Consider the following 22,461-nt stretch of genomic DNA (forward strand, 5'->3'; position numbering starts at 1 on the left):
TGCAGACTACCAACACTCAATATACTGGGGGCCGTCTATTGAGACTACCACAGGGGTTTCCTCTGCCCTTTTCTTTCTGTCTTTTGACCTGACTGTCACAGATACTTTTGACTGTGCTATTGCATAAATTAGATCAAGATCTGCTTCAGATGCACAGATTCCAGATGTCCTCACTGTAAGGAATGTAGCCTTTACGTTCACTGGAGTGGCATCTGTATATAACAGAATGGTACCATTGTCTGTGAATGGACAGAGCTCTGCTTTGGAGTACCTCCCAAGGTCAGCGCAGTCTACACAGCTGTCTTGAAATATCTCTTCCTGGAAGGAACTCTAAAGTAGGCTTGTTCACGTGCTCACGTCTCTGTTGTCACAGGCATTGGTATGAAGTTGGAGCTTTGGGTACCTCTTGGGCCAAAAGACACCCCTTCCTGACTGGACAGGGCACAACTCTCTTGTTAGACAGATGCACGTGAACCCAGCTGCTTCATGTCCTGTGCCCTCACCTCCTGGTCGCTCTCCCTTTCCAGGAACAGATGACAGAGGTGACAAGCTCTTTTCAGTGTGAGACCAACTGGCTGGTGTGGCAGAAGTGCACTGTATATCCTCACAGAAATTGAGGCAGCTATGTTATGACTTATGCATGCTGATACACCCCCAAGACTACCAGCAACTTGGGAAGGTCTAAACCCAGGAATTTGAGAAGCCCAGGCAGGTGGAGTTTTCCTTGGTAGGTGTCGCATTCAGGTTCGCCTTGCTGGCAGAAATCACCTAACCAAGAGAAGCTTTTGTGAAAAAAAGATTTATTATGGCTTACAGACTTGAGAGGAAGCTCCATAATGGCAGGGGAAAACGATGGCATGAGCAGACAGTGGACATCACCCTCTGGCCAACATAAGGTGGAGAATAGCAGCAGGAGAGTGTGCCAAACACTGGCAAGGGGAAACTGGCTATAACACCCATAAGCCCACCCCCAACAATACACTGCCTCCAGGAAGCATTAATTCTCAAATCTCTATCAGCTGGGAACCTAGCATTCTGAACACCTAAGTTTATGGGGGACACCTGAATCAAACCACCATAGTAGGAAAGAGTTCTACATTGAACTGTGCAGTGTTAAAATGGGAAACTGGGCCTCTTTGAAGGAATCAATAAGGCTGCAGTCATACAGCCACGTGGCCTCCCAAGTTCTCCTTGATTATTTGGCAAGTGCCCCTGGGTGACCAGACAGCCTGAGCGGGAAGTTGGGGCCAGACGGTCTCCCTCACCCCTATAGTGGTGGCTGTCACATTTCCCATCACTAACAGTTTCCTGAAGATTCTCTTTGCCAAGTTTCTGTCTGGTGGAGAATTTTAGCTTTGATGAACAAACCAGAGAAGCAAAATGTAAAGGAAATACATTCGCTGACCTTACACATAGGAGGCTCTGCCTGTCTTGTAATGTAAACACATTTTCTTAGTACACAGACCAATTTGATGATGATGATTATAATAAATTTAAAAATAACACCATTTATTGGCTACTTGCCGTACACACACACACACACACCAGATTTTTTTTTTTTTAAATATTTTATTTTTCTTTATTTATTTGACAAAGATGGAGGGCTGGAGGGAGGGAGAGAGAATGGGCACGCCAGGGCCTCCAGCCACTGCAAATGAACTCCAGATGTGTGTGTCCCCTTGTGCATCTGGCTAACATGGGTCCTGAGGAATCGAACCGGGTCCTTTGGCTTTGGAGGCAAATGCCTTAACCCCTAAACCATTCCTCCAGCACAGGGTTTTTCTATTGAAAATACAAATTTATGGGTTTAAATACATTTGCTGCAATTGTCACTGCAATTATTATTTGTGTTTCAACTAGGTTATGCTTGGCATATGACAACCTCTTCAGGACCCTAGTCCCTTCAGGGTGACACTAGGGACAGTGTTCTTGCCTTTTCTTTGTTTTTTGATGTAGGGTCTCACTCTAGCCTGGGCTGACCTGGAATTCACTATGTAGTCTCAGGGTGGCCCTGAACTCATAGCAATCCTCCTACCTCTGCCTTCCAAGAGCTGGGATTAAAAGTATGCGCCACCACACCTGGCTTGGCATTCTTGCTTTTTGTTATGGCAGGCTATTTCATGCTCATCTCATACGCTGGTCCTAAGACAAGGAATCACCAGTTCTTCCAGGAAGCTGTGTTCAGTGACTATAGTCTGGAGCACAGGGTGCTCACCATCACGTCATTTGTCTGTTTCTAGTCTTCCGGGGAGACACAGAGGGGCAATAACTCATTTGGACCTCAAGATTTCATTCTCATCTTTCCAGTGTTAATTCCAAAATGAGGCAGTTCTACTTATTTCCTATATTATATTCATATCTCTTTCTCCACTGACAAAATTCTGGTTAATAATTACCAATTACTCAGATTGCTTTAGTCTCATAATGGACACTAAAGAGTTTTAAAATACAGTGTTAAGACAACCCTCACAGTTATAAATCAAATAAGTTGAAGGTTATTTTTCCAAGTCTTTCATCTTAGAGATTTCCCCGTGAGGCTGTAAATAAGTATCTCTGGTTTATAGTCAGCTAATCCTTTGTGTTGTCATGTGATCTGGTAGAAGCACAGACTCATGTATTTCACACTTATGAATCTTAACACACCAGATTTTATAGGTATTAATTCATTTACTTCTAATAGTGCTCCTATGAAATATATCCCCATGATTACCCTGCCTCATTTTCTAGATGACAAAAGTAATGTTCTGAGAAGAAAAGAAGCTCATGCCCAAAGGCATGTATCTAGGAAGTCGCCCTGCTGGGATTTGATTTCCCACTTTCCTGAATCTGATCTTGTATATATCTAATGTCTCTGATATCAAAATGCAACCCCCTCCACTACTTGTATCTTTGGATTTTGAAGAATATGTGGCTTTCTAAATGGAATGGGTTAGTGATTGCAGAAGGAGACTTCCACGCCCACACCCTGGCCTTTCAAGTCTTGAGACATGCTGTTGTACCACAAAGGGTCATAAGGTGGCATCTACATCAGTTTCAGCTTGCTGTTCTCCTGTGGGGTAAAAACCAGAGGAAGATGCCAGGGCCTTCACTGTGATTTTTTACTCCTCCCATTCCCAATTCCACCCCTGCAGCTAGGCTACTCACAGTCCTGGAAAACTTCACCGGGGCCGGCAGCTCTCCTTAGCAGCCATCTCATGGTCCCAGCATCTCCACTGCAACCCACAGTTCATCCTCACAGCTCCATCAGGTCTCCATACAGTCATCCAGAAAACCTGCTTCACACCTGCCCATGGCTGGTTTCAAAACACAAGACCATGTTGCAAATTCCATAACCCTCTCTTTCCTGCATTTCTTCTATGCCATAATACAAAGTACGGTGCCAGTTTATTAATCCAGGGGGGAATAAAGCAGACTTTGAAGAACAGGGCACTTTTTGAGCATTCAGGCCCCTTTAAGAGTCTATATTCTTCCCCTGTTGCTGGAGGGATAGAATTGAACTTGGGTCCTTCAGCATTCATTCTTTTGTTGTCCCAAAGCAGGTTAGCTAGCTCAATCTCAATGGTTGTTGTTTCTCAATTGCAGCTGAATGGATAGCAGCTTCACCCAAAGATTTCATTTTTTATGTGCCATATCCCTCTGCTCACACCAGTCCATTTCTACGCAATGCAACCCTGCACAAATTCTCAGGACATAGGCAAAACAGCAAGCCTCTCACACGAACTGCTTCTTGCTCAGTCCAGGCAAAGCTCTTTCTTATCCACATAAGCCAAACCTTACAGTCAATAATTCTTAGAGCATTCAGGCCTTCAAATTTGTCCAGAATAGTTCATCAAGCTGTACTTATAGCACCCAAGGCTTCTCTTAGGCCAAGGTTTCAAATCCTTCACATTCCTCTTTAAAATCAGCTCCAAAAGGCCTAAGCCACACAGTTAGGTGTCTAGCAGCAATCCCACTTCTTGGTACCACTTTACTGTTACGGTCAGTTTCGCATTGCTGGCAGAAATCACCCGACCAAGGACAACTTGTAGGAAAAAAAAAAAAAAAAGATTTATTTTGGCTCACAGGCTCAAGGGGAAGCTCCATGATGTCAAGGGGAAATGATGGCATGAGCAGAGGGTGGACATTACCTCCTGCCCAACATCAGGTGGACAACAGGCACAGGAGAGTGTGCCAAACACTGGCAAAGGAAACTGGCTATAATACCCATAAGCCCGCTGCCAACAACATACTTCCTCCAGGAGTATATCCCAAATCTCCATCAGCTGGGAACCTAGCATTCAGCACACCTAAGTTTATGGGGGTTACCTGAATCAAACCCCCCACAGGCAGCTCTTGCGGCTGCTCAGGCTCTGGTGTCATAAAAAGCAGTCTTGTGCATCTGAGGTGTCCATGTCACCACTGCATAAGAAGAAATGTCATTTTGTCACACAAAACTTAAAACATACAAAGAGAAGAATAATGTGTCAAACTCCTGTGCATCTGCCACACGTCCCGTCACCTGCAGCCAACCTTGTTTTATCTTGTCACTTCCTCTCATATTATTTTGATGCAAGCCCCAATTTCCATATTGTTTTATCAGTAAATATTTCAGAATGTCTCCCTGGAGGACAAGGGCTCAAACATTCTACAAGAACACTAAGGATAATATATCCCTTGATATTATCAATATCAGTCAGTGTTTACATTTCCCATTCTCTCATAAAAGGTGAGTTTTGTTTTGTTTTGTTTTGTTTTGTTTTATAAATGTAAGATTTTAAGTTTTGGATTATGATCCAGCAAAGGTTCACACATTGCAATACCTAGAGTACATGTGTACTGTAAGCCTCTTTCAAGCTACAACAGTTGGTCTCTGGTGTAGTCAGAGGTCTGGAAACTCAATACAGATGCAAATTCTCCGTGCTTCAGACCTGCTGGATCAGAAACTGTGGGGATGAGGCCAAAAACCTGTGCTTTAAGGAGCCCACCAGGGACTTCTGATATACGTCGAAGTCTGACAGCCTGTAATCTGTAGATTTTCCCTCCTTGCCTTTATGTGAAGCCAGGAAGCAACCTGGCTTAAGCTTCCATCATCCGGGTTTTACCATTTGTTTGCCGGGCACTGATGAGCAGGGTTTTTTCTCCTTCCACCTACACTGGTAAACAGGCTCCTCTCTAGGAAGGGGTTGATTTTTGGAGGTGGAGCCCAGCAAACAAGGCAAGGTTGGCTTGCTGCTTGCAGGCTGGGGAGCAGGCTAAGCCCAGACAGGCACAGGTCTTCTAGGGGTCTTAGGCAGGTTTAGTATGGCCAGGAATAGGGTGAAGAGAGAAGAGGTTGTGGATGATTATAGGGTGAGCTTTGAAGCACCAAGTGGTAGCAGTAGGTTAGACTTTTCTCCCATAGGGGTGGGTATCAAGACGCCCCTGAAAAGGGTGAAAATGTGAGCATTTTCAGCTTTTTTTTTAATTTTTAAATTTTTATTAACATTTTCCATGATTATAAAAAAATATCCCATGGTAATTCCCTCCCTCCCCACCCCCACACTTTCCCCTTTGAAACTCAGCTTTTTTTAAAAAAAATCTTTTTATTTATTTGAGAAAGAGACACCATATGTGTGCGTGTATATGTGTATATATATATATATATATATATATATATATATATGCATACATACACATATATATCTATATATATAGAGAGAGAGAAAGAGTGGGCACACCAAGGCCTCTAACCACTGCAAATGAACTCCAGACACATAAGCTAACTTGAGTATCTGACTTACATGGGTCCTGGGGAACTGAAGCTTGGCTTTGACCATGTGGCTTGCATGGGTCAGGGAAAGTGAGCAGGATCTTTGATCAAAGTCAAGAGGATCTGGAGCAAAGCTATGACAGTGTCTTTGCAGAGTAATGTGAAGTGAAGTGAGAGGTGCTAAAAACAGGTCTTGGAGAAGAAATAGAAGGAAGAGCATGAGAGGATGTCTCCTGTCTGGTAATGGTAGGGCTCTTCTGTATACAGGGTGTCTGAGGAAGGAGCTGGATCTGGATGATTTGAGAATTGATTTCACATTGTTGATAACTCGGCAGGTGAATTCCTAATGTCCTGACTCAGGGGAGTTGGTGCCTCAGGAAAGACCTCGCTGGTCTTCTGAGTCCATGGAAAGCCACTAAGTCCACTGTTGGGCACCTGTAGAAACATCCATCTGTCCATCCAAAGTTCGGGAGCCTAAAGACATGTCAAGAGCTGGGGAGTCCAACATTGAATAAAAAGGCATGGCCCAGCCCCACGGAGTGGACTCCTCGGGAGTGTGTGGGCTTTGGTCAGGTGCTGCCCCTCCAAATGCCGAATGTTAGTGGGCTGGGGCGTTGTTGCAGAGTCAAATTCATGAAAACTATTGATCCAGAAAGGGTTGCCTCGCCTCTGCCAAAAGGTTGCCTGGACATGCAGAGGCACAAGTCAGAGGCCCAGGGACTGGGGTAGTGGACTTGGGATTATGAGGAGAAAGTGCATCACCCCTCCATGCATCTTTGGGCTGTCACTCTGTCTGGGAAAACCCTGCTGCCCCTGATGCCATCTCATCTCCTCTACGCCCAGGAGGCAGGAATGGTCACTGGGAGATGCTGCCTGGTGTCATGGGCCTGGGCAGCCCCCTCCCCATTCAGCCTTTGCTGAATGTCATGGTTTCCACCATGCATTGCTCATTTGCATAATTCTTATTTTGCACTTTGAGAGCTGCTATTTTACACTCGGGGTTCTTTGTAGTGAGAGGGTCTTCCTGCTCAGGCCAATAAAATTTCCATTTACTCTGGACATCAACCACAGTGATTTAAAAAAAAAGCCCATAAATTATTTACTGAAATGGAAGCTCAGCTTACGGTAATAATGCATTAGTTCAGCTAGCCATGAAGCCTGTTCCAGGGTAATAAAATATTTTTTATTCTCCTTCTTAGAAGACATTTGCCAGTAACCTACATGTGACCTTGAGCTGATCAATTTTCAAAGATGACACTGTAAGGAAGTTGTCTAAGCAGAGAGACGAGGGTGTGGGGGGCTTCTCAGATGGTGTGGCTTTTTAGGCATTTGTCAGCAAACCCCTGTCATCTCACAGAACCCAGGAGGAAAAGAAATGGAAAACAAAAGTATATGTTGTATCTTTTAAATGGTGAGGACCAGACCTTAAGAAATCCTTTCACAATGGCTGTTTATCTGAAGGCTAGGCTGAAGAATTTGTTGGAGAGGTAAGCCTCTCATTATTGTTGAGTCCACCTGTCACATTTTACAGGCGTCTGGGATTCTATAGAATAAGGTCAGCCTAATGGCTCTATGTTCATCTTTTAAAAATGTTGTATTTAGGCAGATCGATTTTATGTATCTCAGAAAACTGGTGACTGGGTTTACTGCCGTTTGCTGACTAATGTCTTGAGCAGAAAAGGGTAACGAACAGGTTCATAAATTATGACTCCCCTTTAGGTTCTCTTAGAAGATTTTTTTATTATTATTTTAAGAACATCTGCTCTGATTAAAGCCATTAGAGCTGAGAGCAAACTAAAACTGTGTCTGAATTTTACGTGCCTGGCATTTTATAGCTGGAGCCAGATGAAGCTTACATTTGAATTCTTACATCCCTTCTACAATGCGGATTGAACTAGCTAGCTCCTTCCCAACTGCTTGGTTGGTGTTCCAAGTAGACCCACTGTAGCAGGAAACTTGTTGGTCAAGCATACTGTTAGTGATTTGTTTTTTGCATTGCTGCAAAATGTTTTCATTTATTTACAAACGCCTCTGCACTGCAAAAATTATCTTTAAGAGTGACTTGGTTGAAGAATGTCTCGTGTGGGGGAGGGGTGTTCCAGGTTTAAGAGTGAACCTATAAACACCCTTGTGAGCTTACTGGTTTATTCACCAAACTAAGAAAGATCGTCTGCACACCAATTCTACAAGACTGTGAAATAACAGTTAAATTATCTGAAACATGGGCCAGGGATATCACTGAATAGTAGAGTACTTACCTAGTATTTGCAAGGCCCTGGATTCAATTCCCAATGCCACACACACAAAAAAAACTTGGGGCTGGAGACATGGATTAGCGGTTAAGCGCTTGCCTGTGAAGCCTAAGGACCCTGGCTTGAGGCTTGATTCCCCGGCACCCACGTTAGCTAGATGCACAAGGGGCACATGTGTCTGGAGTTCGTTTGCAGTGGCTAGAGGCCCTGGTGAGCCCATTCTCTTTCTCTCTCTCTCTCTGTGTTCCTCTTTCTCTCTCTGGCTGTCACTCTCAAATAAATAAATTTTTAAAAAGATTTTAAAAAATTGTCCCCAAAACTAATGACAGTGGTGACATGATGATTGATATGCATTCACTAGAGAGCTCCAAGGTCACTCCTTCTCAGCCTCACCAGAATCTTGTGGTTGATGGTTTGTTGTCGGATTCTGTGACATGAGATTATGGAGTCTCTCTGCCATGGTCTGGATGAGTGTCCATGGCTGTTGGGAAACTGCTAATACTTGGGAGTGAGGTAACTGGGAGGGGGTGGGGTGTCCTTGAAGAAAATGTCTCTCTCTCTGCTTCCAGACCAACATAAGGGGAACAGGCTTCGTTTCCCACATGTTCATGCCATGTGCACTGTGCCCCACAGACCCAAAGTAGCAGGACAAAGCCATCGTGACAAGTCAACAAACTTTTCCTCCTTTTAAGTTGATAATCCCAAGTATTTTGTCACAGCTACAGAATGCTACCCCAGCCTTTTTGTTGTGAGACATCAGGGCAGTTTGGTGCTTGGCGTGCTTCTGGCTTTGGGTGGTCTATACACGGTGCAGAGGGAATCATGGGGTGGGCAGTTCTCTTGACTCCTAGAGTCTCAAACTCTGCCTTCACTACATTCCTGGTTAAGCACTTTCCTCACATTCTCTCTCTTTTTTAAAAAAAATTTTGTTTATTTTTTATTTATCTATTTAAGAGTGACAGACAGAGGGAGAAAGAGGCAGAGAGAAACAGAGGGAATGGGCGTGCCTGGGCCTTCAGCCACTGCAAATGAACTCCAGACGTGTGTGTCCCCTTGTGCATCTGGCTAATGTGAGTCCTGGGGAATTGAGACTTGAACAGGGGTCCTTAGGCTTCACAGGCAAGCGCTTAACCACTAAGTTATCTCTCCAGGCCACATTCTCTTTTAACAGTCTTCCTTTTTGACTTCCAAGCCCCACTGAGGTTCAGCTTTTGGCTTCATGCTCCTCATAAGCCTGTAGTGCACCCAAGATGACTTGTGTGTGCTGAGCTAGAATCTCATGATGGTGTGAATTGTCCCAGGGAGGTGTTCTTATACCAGCTTCATAGAAGCAGAATAAACCAGGGCCTGACTGATTATATATGGCATTACTTCCCATGGATGATGGCCTACGTGTATTTGTTAGACAGAGAGATAATGATAGATAATGTATTTTGACCATTTTGTGTCTAGTCATAATTATTTACATCAGGCATGAAAGATCTCAGGCCTCGGTGGGACCATTAGCATACCAAGATTAAACTTTCCACTCTCACCTTCAGGGTAGATGGTGGCAGTTACCTTCTCATGGCTGGGACAAAACACTTGACCAGAAGCAGCTTGTGGAAGGGAAAGTTTTATTTACCACCTACAGTTTCAAAGTGGAAGTCCATCATGGTGGGAAAAACATGGCAAGAGCAGACAGCCAGTGTTGCATCTCCACATCAGCAGGGAGGAAGGAGAGAGTGGTGTTGCTAGCACGAGCAAGTGGGACTGGGCTATGAAATAGCCAGGGCCACCACCTGTGACACATCTCCTCCAGGAAGCCCCACCTCCCAAAGTCTCCACCAACTGGAGGTTAAATCTGAGGCTTAATCACAAATACATGAGGCTATGCGGGACATTTTGCATTCCAGCTACCACATGGGCTGTTCCATAATCATTTCACCATGAAGTTTTGAGCACTAGTTTAACATTCAAAATAGTGAAGTAAAGAATTGTTGGCCTAGCTGGGCGTGGTAGCACACACCTGTAATCCCAGCAGAGGTAGGAGGATCACTGAGTTCAAGGCCACCCTGAGGCTACATAGTGAATTTCAGGTCAGCCTGACCTAGAATGAGACCTTACCTTGAAAAACCAAAAAAAAAAAAAAACCAAAAAAAAAAAAATCATTGACCTGAGAACAAACATATCAATATTATAGGCCCTGTATATCCCCATGTGGGTCTGAGAGACATTACTTGGTGAATTACCTTTGATTTGCTATATATACATATGAAGACATATGTGCAGAATATATAAGTATCTATGAAAATGTTATTCCTCTGCACTGTCTATGCAGAGCAGTTTTAAATCATTGCACAGTGTAGCTGAGTTTTAATTTCTGATGGAAGAAGTCCATGAAGTTCAACTGCCTCTCAGCATGGAAAGTGATCAGAGTCAAATGATTTCTTTAATACTGTGCCAGCTGTAGTGGGACAGGAGGTGTGGGGAGAACCAAAAATCCTTGATTGTTGCCCTCCACATCTCCTGATGTCCATTGAAAAGGTCCCAAGGCTTGTGTTCAATGTATGACCTGACCTGTGCTATTTTGCAATCAGCGGTGTGTGACCTGCAACATGCCTGAGATGGCTGAGTGATGAGATAATTAAAGCTAAGCAGCAGCAGGGTGGATGGATTGTCTGCACACGAGAGCTTGTTTGCTCATTGCCAACACCAGATTTTCTGGGCAATTAGATGTTTGGTTTCTTCCAAGACCTTCTGTGCAAATGTGGACACATGGCCGCAGGCCTTCCGGATAGCAGGTAGAGAGAAGGCTGCTCCTGGGTGGTGGCAACGCTCCAAAGATTGCCCAAGGGGCAGTGGGCATGATGGAACCATCACCAGCATGCAGAGAGGCAGAGGCCCCTCCGACTTTAATATACATATACATATGTTATATATATATGTGTGTGTATTTATATATATATAATTCTCCAGCCTCCCTCCAACTTCTATGAAAGTGGGGTACACCTGTGCTGTTTGGTAGATTAGTTGAGGAGCCAAGTAGTCTTTATTCTCTTTTCACAAGCACTGAGGCTGGAGAAATAGCTTAGGGGTAGGGTGCTTGTGGTACAAGCATTACAGCCTGAGTTCAGATCCCAGAACCCATGTAAAATGCCCAGTCTGGCCATAAATCCACAGTGATCCTCTTATGTCTGCCTGCTGAGTGCTGGGCTTACAGGCATGCACCACCACACCTGGCCAAAAAACTTTTTTTTCTTTTGGTTTTTCAGGGTAGGATCTCACTCTGGCCCAGGCTGACCTGGAATTCACAAAGTACTCTCAGGGTGGCCTCAAACTCATGGTGATCCTCCTACCTCTGTCTCCCAAGGGCATGTGCCACCACACCTGGTTCTGGCCAAAATTTTTAATAAATATGTTTTTATTATGATAAATTATGTATAACAAACTCACCATCTAAATCACTGTTAAGTGCACTGTTGACTGGCATGGATTATATTCATACTATTTACAGCAACAACCACTGTTTCATTTCTAAATACCTTTTCAGCACCCACACCAGAAACTCTGGGCTTATTACCCAATAACTCCCCATTCCTTCCTTCAGTCTCTGATCACCTTTAGTCTACTTTCTGTCTCTGTGGGTTTGGTTATTCTGGAAACTTCATACAAGTAAAGTTATATAACAGTAGTCCTTTGATGTCCAACATATTTGACTTAGCATGTTTTCTGGTTCATCCACATTGTAACATGTCTAAGAATGTCACTCTTTCTTACATTCCATTGCACTACTTCCAGTTCTAGTGCATTATCTAGGTATACCACATTTTACTATTTTACTTGTTCTTTCCTCTGTTAATGGGCACTTGGTAGTTTCTACCTTTTGCTTATTATGAATGATGCCACAGTGAACATTTCCATGCAAGTATAACTACCTCTTTGGGTTTTCAATTTTTTGAGTAGATATCTAGGGGTAGCATTGTATGGCAATTCTTTATTTGACCTTTGTGTGTGTATGTGTGTGGTGTATGTACATGCATTGTTCATACATGTTCCTGTGTGAGAGAGTACACATGTATGTGTGTCCTTGTGCTTGTGGAGGCCAGAGGTCAATATTTGGTGCCTTTCTCAATCACTCTCCACTTTGATTTTTTTGGAACAGGGTCTGTCACTGAAACCTGGAGCTCACAGACCAGAGAATGGACAGGGGCCGACAATCCCTAGGGACCCTCTAGTCTCTGAGACCCCAGTGCTGGGACCTCAGGCACACCTCTCCATACTCAGCCATTGCGTGGGAACTGGGGATCCAAACTCAGGCCTTCCGCTGTGTTAGTTGGTTTCTTCTTTTTCTTTTCAAAGTGCTAAGAACAAGTGATTGTTCAGTGTTAAGCACTTTATTTAATTATTTATTTATTCAACAGAGAACAAGGGAGAAGGAGAGGAAGAGGGAGAGAATGGGCACACCAGGGCATCCAGTCACTGCAAATGAATTCCAGATGCATGTGCCCCCTTGTGCATCTGGCTTACATGGGGCCTGGAGAGTCAAACCATAATCCTTTTTCTTTGCAGGTAAATGCCTTGATCGCTAAGCTATTTATCCAGCTCCTGTACATATTTAAAATTTTTTATTTATTTATTTGAGAGAAAGAGAGAGATAGAGAGGAAAGGAGGGAGATAGGGAGGGAGGGAGAGAGAGAATGGGCCTTTAGCCACTGCAAATGAACTCAGGATGCATGTGCCCCCTTGTGCAGTTGGCTTACATGGGCACTGGGGAATTGAACCTGGGACCTCACGCTTCACAGACAAGTGTCTTAACCACTAGGCCATCTCTGCAGGCCCCATGGGAGATATTTCATATGCAAACCATCACATTCTGTCCCTAACTCCCATATCTTGCTTTGGCAGCAACCACTTTACCAGCTGAGCCATCTCCCCAGTCCTTGTGATTTGACTTTGAGAAACCGCCAAACTTCTTAACAGCAGCTGCGCCATTTTACATTCCCACTAGCAATGCTCAAGCTTTCCAATTTCTTCACGTTGTTGCCAACACTTAGTGTTTTCCTTTCCTTTATAAAAATTGTAGTCATCCCGGTGGGTGTAAAGTGGCATCTCAGAGTTGTGCTTCGCATTTCCCTGATGACTTCAGGATGTGTCTTTTCAAAAACCTTGCTGGCCATTCTATATCTTCTGTGAGAAATGTCTACTCACCACTCTGACCCCGCAACTTGAATTTTGCCTCTGCCTTTGTGCGGCTCTGCACTGCTCGTCTTTCAGAAAGACTGCAGCTGTGTCCTGGGGAAGAGAGGTCATGAGCTCATAGACAAAGGGAGGTGACTGTGCAGGTGGCTTCATAGTCACTGTTGTGATTTATCGTACACACATGCACACGCACATTCACACACACACACACACACACACACGTGTACCTGTGTGGGACCCACTGCAATGATGCTATTTGAGTTCCCACCAAATAGAAACTAATTCTGTAAGAGTCTAGGATTAATGCAAAGCAATTTAGCAGAAAAGGCAGATACATCTGCTCCCCAGAGGGAGATCCTTTCCCAGATGCCTCCAGCCCCCACTGCAGCCTCCTGCATAGAATTAATCTGTGTACAAAAGAGCAGGATATGCAGAGCTGGGCATGGCCCCTGGTGCTGGGAGGTATACCTAGCATCTGTCCTTTGTCTCCCCAGTGGGTTCCCACAGTCCTTGCTCCATTGCCCTGAGATCCTGTCAGCCCTGAGCAGTGGGCATGAGAGCACTGCGAGCCTTCCAGCACTGACCAACAGCACGGTGACTTGCCCATGGGGGAGAGGCCCTGTGTCCACAGAAGGTGCCCAAACAAATGCCTGTACTTGAATACTTGTGACAGCTTCCAGACCAGGGACACTGGCTTTGTGCTGCTTCGCTGTTGGCCCTTCCTCGGTTTGGCCTGGTGTCCTTTCTGGGACCCCATTGGGAGGACCAGGGAAGCGAATCCAGCTGCTGTTGTGCTGTGGTTTTCCTTACTGAATGTCCAAAGCTGCAGCATTTCTTTTTTTTTTAATTTTTTAAAAAAATATATTCAATTAATTTATTTATTTGAGAGAAAGAAGGATGGGGATAAAGAGAGAGAGAATGGGCACACCAGGGCATCTAGCCACTGTAAATGAACTCCAGATGCATGTGCCCCCTTGTGCATCTGGCTTATGTGGGTCCTGGGGAATTGAGCTGGGATCCTTTGGCTTTGTAGGCAAACTCCTTAACCACTAAGCCATCTCTCCAGCCCGCCTTCAGCATTTCTGAAGTGATCAGCTCACCATGTTCTAGGAGGGAGGAGATGCTGCGTTGGCCAGGCAGGGATGCTGTCCCTGAAATGGCCATCATGCCCCATATTCCCAGGAAAGGGAATGTTAGTTAACTTTGGGGTGGGAGGTGTCCAACACTCCTTTGGGAATCTGAGGGCTGCAGGTAATCTTCCAGCAAACACCCACGGAAACCAGCCCATCCTCTCAGGTGCTTTCGGTTCTGTTGGCCCACCATGGAGCCCGAGCCCAGAACTGGATGTACAGAGAACACACGGCCAGGAGCTGGACTTTTTGGGGACAGAGGGGCATCTCCTGCTTAGAGTGACACAGTGAGAGCTACTGGTCTTAGTGACTGGTGGGTCACTGAGGGAAAAGGGGCAGGGCACGCCTATTTGGCTAAGTTCTTAAAAACCAAACATAAGGGAGTACTGGCCGGGACGGGCACCCCTGTCCTCCTCCCTGTGGCTGGACCCTGCTCAGCGCATTAGCCATGTGCTTGAAACAAATGCACACAGGCCTCACTTCTACTTTCTAGGTTGTTCACGCCACTGCTAAGGAGCTAATTTTGTCTTTTCTTTCAGAAACAGCCCCCACATCAGCATATTCATCTCCAGCCCGGAGTCTTGGAGACACAGGAATAACGCCTCTGTCCCCATCCCATGTTGTGGTAAGAAGTCGTGTGTGTGTGTGTGTACACATACATGCATGTGTGTTCGTGTGCCTATGCCATTGTCTTCTGGGTCTGCTCTCCCGTTGCAGGCTGCTTGGTAGAGCCTCACATCCACTGTGTGTAGAATACATCGACCTGGTAGCAGTCATGTGAGCCCTTCCAAGCCCCTTCCCCACCCTGGGCCTGGAAGGGCTTTTGGAGGTGAGGCTGGGTATTTCCAGCACTGTGGTCCTGGAAGGGAACTTGACCAGGCAGTGGGAACAACTCCTGAAAGACTCAGGGCCTAGAGACTGCCTGCAAGACAGCCTCTTGGAAAAGGCAGCTATTTCTGGTGGGTCAATTAGAGAAATACAGTAGCTTTGTCCACAGGTTGTCCAAGAGCCGGTGGCTGGGTGTTTGCTTCTGCCTCAGAGCGTACTGGAGAGAAGAATTGAGTGGGTTCTGCTTGCAGCCAGGGGCTGGGGGCTGGGCTGTGGCCCTTCCCCCTGAACCACACAGAGAGAGAGACGGCGTGGGCAGCCACTTACAGAGGCGTACACATGGTTGTATGGAACCAAGTAGCCTCGGAAAGGGCAGCTTTGTGCTAGCTACGCAGATCCACAAAGGCTCATCTGAGAAGCTCGTGGGAGCCACTGTTCAATAGCAGATGCTAACTTGTTTTAGTGTTCCCAGAGCCTTCCCACTTTCACCCTGGAGGTTCTGCGTTGGGGCGCACAGGGACGGGTGTGGTCATCTGGGGCCAGGTCTTGTGGTTTTCAGACTCTGCACACTGGGGGCCTTTAGGGTGATCTTCAGTGGAGATCGCTGGGGGGGGGGGGCAATGGGAAGAGAGGCCAGTGGTGGTATTCTCATCCCCACTCTCAGCCAGTACAGCCTAGTCCATAACATGCTGGCTTTTTAAGCTGGAATTCTGCACGAGTTGAAGTTTAAAAAAGGAAAAGCAATGTATGTTTTTTCAGGGGTAAAAAAAAAAAAAAAAAAAAAAAAATTAGATCCATCAGATGGCCTGCCCAAATGACTTGACATATAAGGAAAGGCTGTGGACCCCAAGGCCCAGGGGACTTAGAGGAGTCACATGGCTGTTATGCAGAATCAGGCAGGATCTAGATGTGCCCAGTCTGCTCATATTCAAGAAATGCCACACCGATGAAGTGGGCACCAGCAGAGCTCCAGGGAGTGGCAAGAGGTCCGTGCAGGGACTCCGGGAAGTGGCGGGGAAGAGATTATGTCTACTTAAGACACAGCTCAGCTGTGCTTTCACCCGATGGTAGTATGTGTCTAATTAGCCAGATACGTGCTGTTGATGAAGAGAGTGCCAGTCCTGCCCAGTCGGCCTGGCCTGCACCTATCCACTCAGGGGTGCCTCCATTTCTCTCTGAGCCACTCACATGGGGGCTGAGGCTACCCTGTCCTCCTCTAGGAATACCATGTACTTGACTTAAGCAGGCATGGGAGGTGCCACTGCCTGTTGGCAATCAATGCCAGTCTGGGCAGAGTGGGGGTCTCTTTGTAGATGTCAGGCCCGGCCCTCGCCCACTCGCCCATGCCCTGTCATGTACCTGCAGAATGACGCTGACTCCAACGTCTCAGATCAGCAGACATTTCTCGTGGTGGTGGCCATCGACTTTGGGACCACGTCCAGTGGCTATGCCTATAGTTTCACCAAGGAGCCAGAATGCATCCATGTGATGAGGTGGGTGCCGTGGGGTGGAGGGGCATGTGGCAGGCCTGGGCACATTTGGGGGTGGGGCTAATCACTGAACAAGCCAGCGGTGCCTGGAAGGAGGGCTCTGGGTTCTGATGGTCCAGGTTGGCCTGGACTCACTGTGCCATCTTCAGGCCTCCAGACTCCAGGTTCCTCTCTGTTAGCACGCATTCTGACTTAGTTGGTCTCAGGAGGAGCTGTACAGTATCACTGAAGCCTGCAAAGGGTGATTCCTGGGTGTGGCCTGGGTGACCAGGAGCCACCCTGCCCGGTGTCTGTGATAGAAGTGATCCAGGGGGCCAGCCCGCCGACTGGCTGTCAGGTGGTTATCAAACCTGTGAACCGTCCATTTCTTCACTGACACCTGGGGTCATGGCAGTACCTGCCCGATGTACTGTTCTGCTCATCAAAGTTAAATGAGATTTCCTATCCGGTGCACAGCCCGTGAGGAAATATAAGTGGGCAGGGGCCAGCTCTCTCATGTGCAGAAAGCACCAGGCTGGTGGGAAGCGGTGGGGGCTGAGTCTAAGCCACGTGACCCTACGGGTAAAGTTGCTCTGGGCTTCCTGGGGCACACACCGTGTAGGGTGTAAAGTTGCCCTGGGCTTCCTGGGGCACCCACCGTATAGAGTGTTCCCTTCCTCATGCATGCAGCAGCCCGACAGCGTTGGCAATCCCCGTCCTGATGCATGACTTTCCTGCAGCATCCGCACCCCTTCAAAGCTTTGGAAGCTTGGGATTTGTCACCCCAATTTTCCAGGAGCTAGTCCAAGATAACCATAACCAGCTTTGCATTGCCTTTAGCAGACGTAATTGTGTGATTTGGTGGTGACTTCTCGAGTAACATTTCAGGTATTTTTCTAAAGAACCTTGTAAAACACAAGTCACAAGTGACCTTACCTTGACAAGACCATTCAACATTGAGCCCATCAACATTTTGACATAGATGATGGAGGAGTGCCTCTCCCCCCCAAAAAAGAACTTCAAACTTGAGACTATAAAAGAGACTAGTTGGAGAGAAGGGCTTTATTGGGCTGGAGGCAGGGGGTTATGATCAAATCACAATATGTTCATGTTTGAAATTCTCAATAAAAACTGGTTTTTAAAAAGTGACTTCCAAGCAAGCTTTGGTTTAGGCCTGACCTTTCCTTGAAAACCATGCCATGGTCGTAAAAGGCTCCAGACACCCTTGGGTGTGCGCTCATTAGGAAGTGATGGAAATCTGCTTCTGCAATGGGACTAACTGCCTGGGGATTCTACCTCTGGGAGCCAGGCCCATGCTCTGGGGCATGGAAATCCCCAGTGGGAGAGGCCAGGAGTCTGTCGGCTTTGACGACATTGCTCTAAGGAACACTCTTCCTGCAGGATGGTCGGGCAATGACAGTGGACAAGAAGGAAACTAACGTTCACCTTGCTTGAAGAGACACTTAGAAACCTTTCCTCGGCCCAGGGCCTCTGGAGATGTCATTGCTGCCACTGTGGAGACTCCAGAGGCTGCTTGCTTCCACTTGAGTTTTATTTCTTTCAGAACATACTTAACATGACCAAATCAGCCCGGTGGAGGCATGAATGGGGATGTGTAAGAGTTTGCATTTAAATAGGAACCAAGGAATAGAAAAGCTTATAGGGTACCGTAGAGCTGTGCCTGACGTGAGAATTACCCCTGTGTTTTCATGTGGTCTCCTGAGGGACTTTGCCTTCTGGGGTAGTCGGTATCCCGGTGGAGCTTGACTGGGACGTTGGCCAGGGGAGGTTTCCAAGCGCCCTGGAGGCTGGCGCTCACCTGGGGGGCGATGGCTTTACTCCTGCTTCAGCCTGCGATGCTCCCGAGGCAGCTTGGAGCTCAGCCGGGCCCGTTGTCCCTGCCACTGTGTCTCCACCTGGGGCAGCTCCCAGGAGGCCTGTACCGGCCTGGCAGGGAAGAGGCGCTGGCTTTCCTAAGGTTGGTGGCCCCCAGACAGAGACAAGCGGCATGGGCAGACCCGCCCGCCCCGTCTTCCTCCGCTGCCTCCCAGCTCTCCTCCTGGCTGGCCAGGCTTCTCGGCCCCCTCCGCCAGTCCCTCTGGCTCCTCTGGGGTGTGCACCCATGTGAAGTCTCCTCAGCACTGTCATCCTGTCACTGTGCTGTGGAGGCACCCAGGCCCCATTCCTGCTGGGGTCTCTTCTTCTAATGCAGGACTGCCTTGGTCTCTCTGCCCCAGGGGCTCATTGCACCTGCTCAGCTTGAACTCCACTGTCTTCTGCACCGTCCCCCAGCACTGCCCCCTGCATTGTCCCCTGGTACCCCTGCACTGCCCCTGCCTTGTCCGGCCGCACACACTCTTCCCTCCCGGCTCCCAAGCTGAAAGGTTCCCAAGCCCCTGGGCTGCTCATCCCCACAGCCCATTGGCTGCCTCTCCGCTCTGTCTTCCTCTGGGCCTGCTCAGCCCATCTCCCCTCTTCCTCACTCTTCTCTACCTGCCGCTCTCTCGGCGATCCCTCCAGGTGAGGGCAGACCTCAGCACCTGCCTCCTTGCTTCCCACCCCTTTAGTCCAGCTTGTTTTCTCAGCTGATCCTGTAATGCTCCCGTTGCACACCTTCAGTGACTCCCGTCATTGACAAATTAAGTCCCCAACTCCTCCCCAGCCTCCCCAACCTGTTTTTAGCACTTTCCCAATCTCGGTTCTCCTCCTTCCCACGTACATATGGCTTTACATGTGTACACACCATCTAACAAGCGCAGTCACTTTGCATCCTGTGCCTGATTCCCTCAGAGCAGCCCACGGTGTCCTTCCCTCCTCTGAGGGATCCAGTTGTCCTTCACTTCTTCCAGTGTCTCCTGAGTCCTCCTAGGCCCCACCAGCTCTCCCTCTTCCTTCCCTGATCCTTCAAGCCCTTTCTCTGGCCTCTCCTTCCTGTCTGGTCAGGGAGGGATAGAGCTGGGTTTGTCCATGCCCACCTTGTTTGGATGAGTATTCAAGCCAGTTCTTTCTCCATCTCTGTTACTATGTGCTTACAAATGGGAAACAAAACAAAACAAAACAAAATTACATGACCAACCATATATTAATTCTTTTTTAAAAAAAATTTTGAATTTTTATTTTCAAGCAGAGAGGAGAGAGAGAGGAGGGAGAGAAGGAGGGGGGAAGGGAGAGAGAGAAGTGAGAGAGAGTGAGTATGCCAGACTCTCTTGCCATTAAAAACAAACTCCAGCCAGGCGTAGTGGCACATGCCTTTAATCCCAGCACTTGGGAAGCAGAGGTAGAAAGATTGATGTGAGTTCAAGGCCAGCCTGAGACTGCATAGTGAATTCCAGGTCAGTTCGGGCTACAGCAAGACTCTACCTCAGCAATAAATAAATAAATAAATAAATAAATAAATAAATAAATAAACAAACAAACAAACTTCAGACACATGCACCAGTTTGTGTATCTGGCCCTATGTGGGTACTGGGGAATCACACCTAGTCCATCAGGCTTTGCAGGCAAATGTCTTTAACTGCTGAGCCATCTTTTCAGCCCCATACTATAAATTCTTTTAAAGACAGAGACATAAGCATTTTCTCTATGCATCACCAGGAAATGCTGAGAGAGGGTCAGGACAGACCTTGTTACTGAGCAAGAACCTGTCTTTGCCCCTTCTCCTTTTCTTTTTGACTGTCACTCTGTCTCTAGCTGCTCCTGAGTCAGCTGACCCCGAGTTTCTCTGAGCGCCTGCCTGTGATAGCTGTGCTGCCTGAACTGGGATCTAAAACTCTTTTCATGATCTAATTTTGTGTGCGCATGTACACGTGTACACGTGTGTGTGGAGACCAGAGGTTGATGTCGGGTGTCTTCCTTAGTTGCTGTCTCCTTTCTTTCAAACTGAAGCAGGTTCTCTGACTTGAACCCAGAGCTCACCAGTGCAACTATTGCTACCAAGTTTGCCCCGGTAACTCTCTCTCTGCCTTTTGAATGCTGGGGTTACAGGCAGGCCACCGTGGTTCTGAGTATCTGAACTCCACTCCTCATCCTTGCACTGTAATAGCTTTTTTTCCCTTTGCCCTTGAGCTGGGATTTTGAACGACCCATTTACTTCTGCCTTCCCCTCTCTTGGTGGCAGACGATGGGAAGGAGGTGACCCTGGTGTGTCCAACCAGAAGACCCCAACCACTATCTTGTTGACGCCCGAGAGGAAGTTCCACAGCTTTGGGTATGCCGCCAGGGACTTCTACCACGACCTGGACCCCAGCGAGGCCAAGCAGTGGCTGTACCTGGAGAAGTTCAAGATGAAGCTGCACACCACGGGGGTGAGTGGGCCTCCCAGGCCACGTCGTCTGCGTGGAGAGCCAGAGGGCGCCTCCCGGCCCAGGCAGCCCCCAGGCCTCTCCCAACAGAAATTACTGCTCATCCGACTTGATTCTGAAAACACTCTGGAGCACCCTGCCCCTTACAGCCCTTTTGTGGGAAGGGGGCATTTAGCAAATTGTTTGTCTGGGAAACTGACCAGCCACAGGGGATCCTGGCTGTGGCGTGAGGATAAGGTGCTGCCCCCTTGTTGTGCGAGGAATTGTTGGACAGTTAGGAAATCAGGGGACTCTGTATCCATTGGGGTTGAGGCCACTGAGACAGAGGGTGGGCACAAGGAAGAGATTATTAAAGAAACCAATAACACCTCCGTGTGTAAAGCAGGGAATTCAGGACATACAAGTACCCAGACTCTGAGGCTCCAATGCCAGAGCAGCGACCTCACTTCACTCTCTGCAAGGCAGCGTCCAGGTCAGATAGCTACCCCGGTCCTGAAGCTCCATGGGAAAGGCAGGGGTGGTGATCTGAATGTAAAGTGTCCCCCATAGGTTCACGTGCTTGAACACTTGTTCCTCAGATAACGGCATTTAGGAAAGTTGTTGGGCCCTTGGGAGGTGGAGCCTTGCTGGAGGAGGTGTGTGTGTGAGGGTTGACTTTGGGGTGATACAGCCCAACTCCAAGCCCAGTCAGACTGCTTCCTACCCACTGATGTGGAGATGTGACCCAGGCTGCTTCTGCTTCTGCTTCTGCCATGTCTTCCCAGCCATGGTGAAACTTGCCCTCCAAAGTCTAAGGCAAAATAAACTCTTTCTTTCTACAGGCTGCTTCTGGTCACATGTTTTGTCCCAGCAACAAGAAGCTAACTGCTATAGTGGGGCCTAGATAGAATGCTTTCTATTTAAGCGTTTTTTTTTTTTTAAAAATCCCATAAGCTTCCCTCGATTTAGTTCTGCGACACAGATGGTGATAATGTTTAAGAGCAGACGCTGGGGCCAGATGGCGTGGGTTTCAATCCCACCTCTGGTTCCATCTAGATACTTAATCCAAGTCACTTAACCTTGCTAGGCCTCATTTTCCCCCATCTATAAAACAGAAGACAGTAGTAGTCTCTAGGATTAAAAGGACAAAAATAGATCCAGCTCCCGGAGCCGTGCAGAGTAGAGTGCACGAGACATTCTAGGCAAATGCCAGCTCTTGGGAGCATCGCTGTCCTTTGTCTGCTGGGAAACGTCTCCAGATGACAAAACACCATTAATGGGAGTCAGCAGTCGGCACCCCCTTCCAAGGCTCTCTGCTCACACATGATTGTTTCTCTGTGCTGTTGGACTCCAGCTAAAAAACAGCTTGTTTCATCTCTCCCAGAAAGTCTCCATGTTGAATAGCAAGATTGCCCTGGTGGAAGCTCAGGGAATTTTTTTGTTGATGTTGGTTTTGTTTTTTGTTTTGGTTTTTCCTCTGTTTCCCTTTGTTTTGTTTTTCAGTTTAGAGCTGTGACTTCCTGGGAGCTTGGCCAATTTCTTGAGGCTTGAGGCCTAGAAACTGGGGTATCTTTGCTGGGCACCAGGAGAAGG

At 47.3% G+C, this 22,461-nt stretch overlaps 1 protein-coding gene across 4 annotated transcripts in view; it reads left to right on the forward strand.

The window, feature by feature from the left end:
• Window positions 1-22,461, forward strand: part of Hspa12a (heat shock protein family A (Hsp70) member 12A) — a 185,843-nt gene that overhangs the window by 135,210 nt on the left and 28,172 nt on the right. For all 4 annotated transcript variants that reach the window (XM_045149557.1, XM_045149538.1, XM_045149546.1 and 1 more), the window contains 3 exons: window positions 14,831-14,916; window positions 16,485-16,612; window positions 20,706-20,892. In XM_045149557.1, coding sequence (XP_045005492.1) covers window positions 14,831-14,916; window positions 16,485-16,612; window positions 20,706-20,892 — 401 coding nt within the window. The remainder of the gene's footprint in view (window positions 1-14,830; window positions 14,917-16,484; window positions 16,613-20,705; window positions 20,893-22,461) is intronic.

The sequence above is a fragment of the Jaculus jaculus genome, chromosome 1, assembly GCF_020740685.1.
Source record: "Jaculus jaculus isolate mJacJac1 chromosome 1, mJacJac1.mat.Y.cur, whole genome shotgun sequence".
In the NCBI taxonomy this organism is placed as follows: domain Eukaryota; kingdom Metazoa; phylum Chordata; class Mammalia; order Rodentia; family Dipodidae; genus Jaculus; species Jaculus jaculus.